General features: G+C 69.3%; 1 protein-coding gene across 1 annotated transcript in view; it reads right to left on the bottom strand.

Annotated features, from left to right (window-relative positions):
* Positions 1-270: 270 nt before the first annotated feature.
* TMEM167B (transmembrane protein 167B) overlaps positions 271-1,489 on the bottom strand; it is a 1,596-nt gene continuing 377 nt past the window's right edge. Inside the window, exons 2-3 of the mRNA XM_085304154.1 lie at positions 972-1,103; positions 271-878 (exon numbers count right to left, since the gene is read on the bottom strand). Coding sequence (XP_085160280.1) covers positions 796-878; positions 972-1,103 — 215 coding nt within the window. The 3' untranslated portion in view covers positions 271-795. The remainder of the gene's footprint in view (positions 879-971; positions 1,104-1,489) is intronic.

Genomic DNA, 1,489 nt, shown 5'->3' with positions numbered 1-1,489 from the left:
GCACGCACGTGTGCGTGCACATCTCTGGCACGCATACACAGCCCCAGGCTTGCACACATGCGAGTGTGCCCTCACTTCACCCATTCATTCCCTTGGTGTGCACATGCCTCAGCCGCAYGCTCCCACCCCCTGAGGGCGTGTACCCACAAGCCACAGCATGGCACACCTGCCAGGGCACCCGCGTGCTGGGCCTTGCACGCTCACTCCGGGCACGCGGAGTCTCCCTCACCTTACAGCCGCCCCCRAAGCCCGAGGGAAGACGCCCCTGGCAGCAGGGAAACCCCCCATTTTATTTGCACATTAGGGTCCAGAGTTCATAAACAGTTAAAAAAAAAATCACAGCTACAGAGGGAGACGGGCACGTTCGCCCGCTGAGGGACGCAGCACAGTCCCAGCGGAGCAAAGAAATGCCGCACGCGGGACAACAGCGTCCCCCTGCGCCGCCCGGCCCTGCGCGCCATGTGGGGCTGCAGCCGGGCCCAGAGGAGGTGCTCACCAGGCACAGCGCAATTCTCTCCCTCCTCGAGGAGCGGCAGGGCCTAGTGGGCTCCGGCCACGCGGCGGGGCCAAGCCCCCGGCCCGCTGCCCCGTTGGGAAATTCACTTTCCAAGAGCTGAAGCGTGGCCCAATGACATCCATCGCCGCGGGGCCCCATCGATGGGGACGAGACGGGCTCGAGCGCGGCGCTGGGCCACAGTGGCTACCGTGCAGAGCACCAACGCCGAGAGCTGCCGGGATCTGTACTGGAAGCTGCTCCGCGCTGCCAGGACGCTGCTCCCTGCAGCCGCTTCGAGATCACTTCACCACGAGGACGTAGAAAGCCATGAGGACGCAGGACACGGCCACGGCCGCGTGGAGCCGGGTGCCGATGACGGCAGCTGCGGGGCCAAAGCAGAGGCGTTCGCAGTGGTGCAGCTTCGGACGCCCGGACCCCGCCCCCCACCCGGTGTCCCCCCCCTGCCCCGGCTCACCCTTGTAGAAGACGCCCCAGACGCCGCGCTTCTCCGAGAGCAGCCAGGCCTTGAGGCGCGGCACCTTCCGCAGGTAGGCGCAGGTGCACACGAAGAGCAGCCCGAACACCAGCAGCCCGTCCAGCGAGTACACTGCGGGCGGGCGTCAGCTGCACCCCCCGGGGGGGTCCAGGCGTCCGCGGCCTCCCTGCCCTTCCCCCACCCCAGGGGCGACCCAGGCATCCGGGGCCTCCTGCTCTTCCTCCTCCCCCCGGGGAAGACCCAGTTGTCCAGGGCCTCCTGCCCCCCACCCCAACGGGGGGTCCCGGGCATCCAGGACCTCCCTGCCCTCCCCTCCCCTAGGGAGACCCAGGCGTCCGGGGCCTCCTGTCCTCCCCCACCCCCCACCGGGGGGACCCAGGCGTCCAGGGCTTCCTACCCTCCCCCACCAGGGGGACCCAGGCGTCCGGGGCCTCCTGTCCTCCCCCACCCCCCACCGGGGGGACCCAGGCGTCCAGGGCTTCCTACCCTCCTCCACC

Source organism: Rhea americana, unplaced genomic scaffold (genome assembly GCF_003343005.1).
Source record: "Rhea americana isolate MKP2758 unplaced genomic scaffold, rheAme1 scaffold_203, whole genome shotgun sequence".
Classification (NCBI taxonomy): Eukaryota; Metazoa; Chordata; class Aves; order Rheiformes; family Rheidae; genus Rhea; species Rhea americana.
Note: the sequence above shows the minus strand (reverse complement) of the source record. Positions and strands in the feature narration are given on the sequence as shown.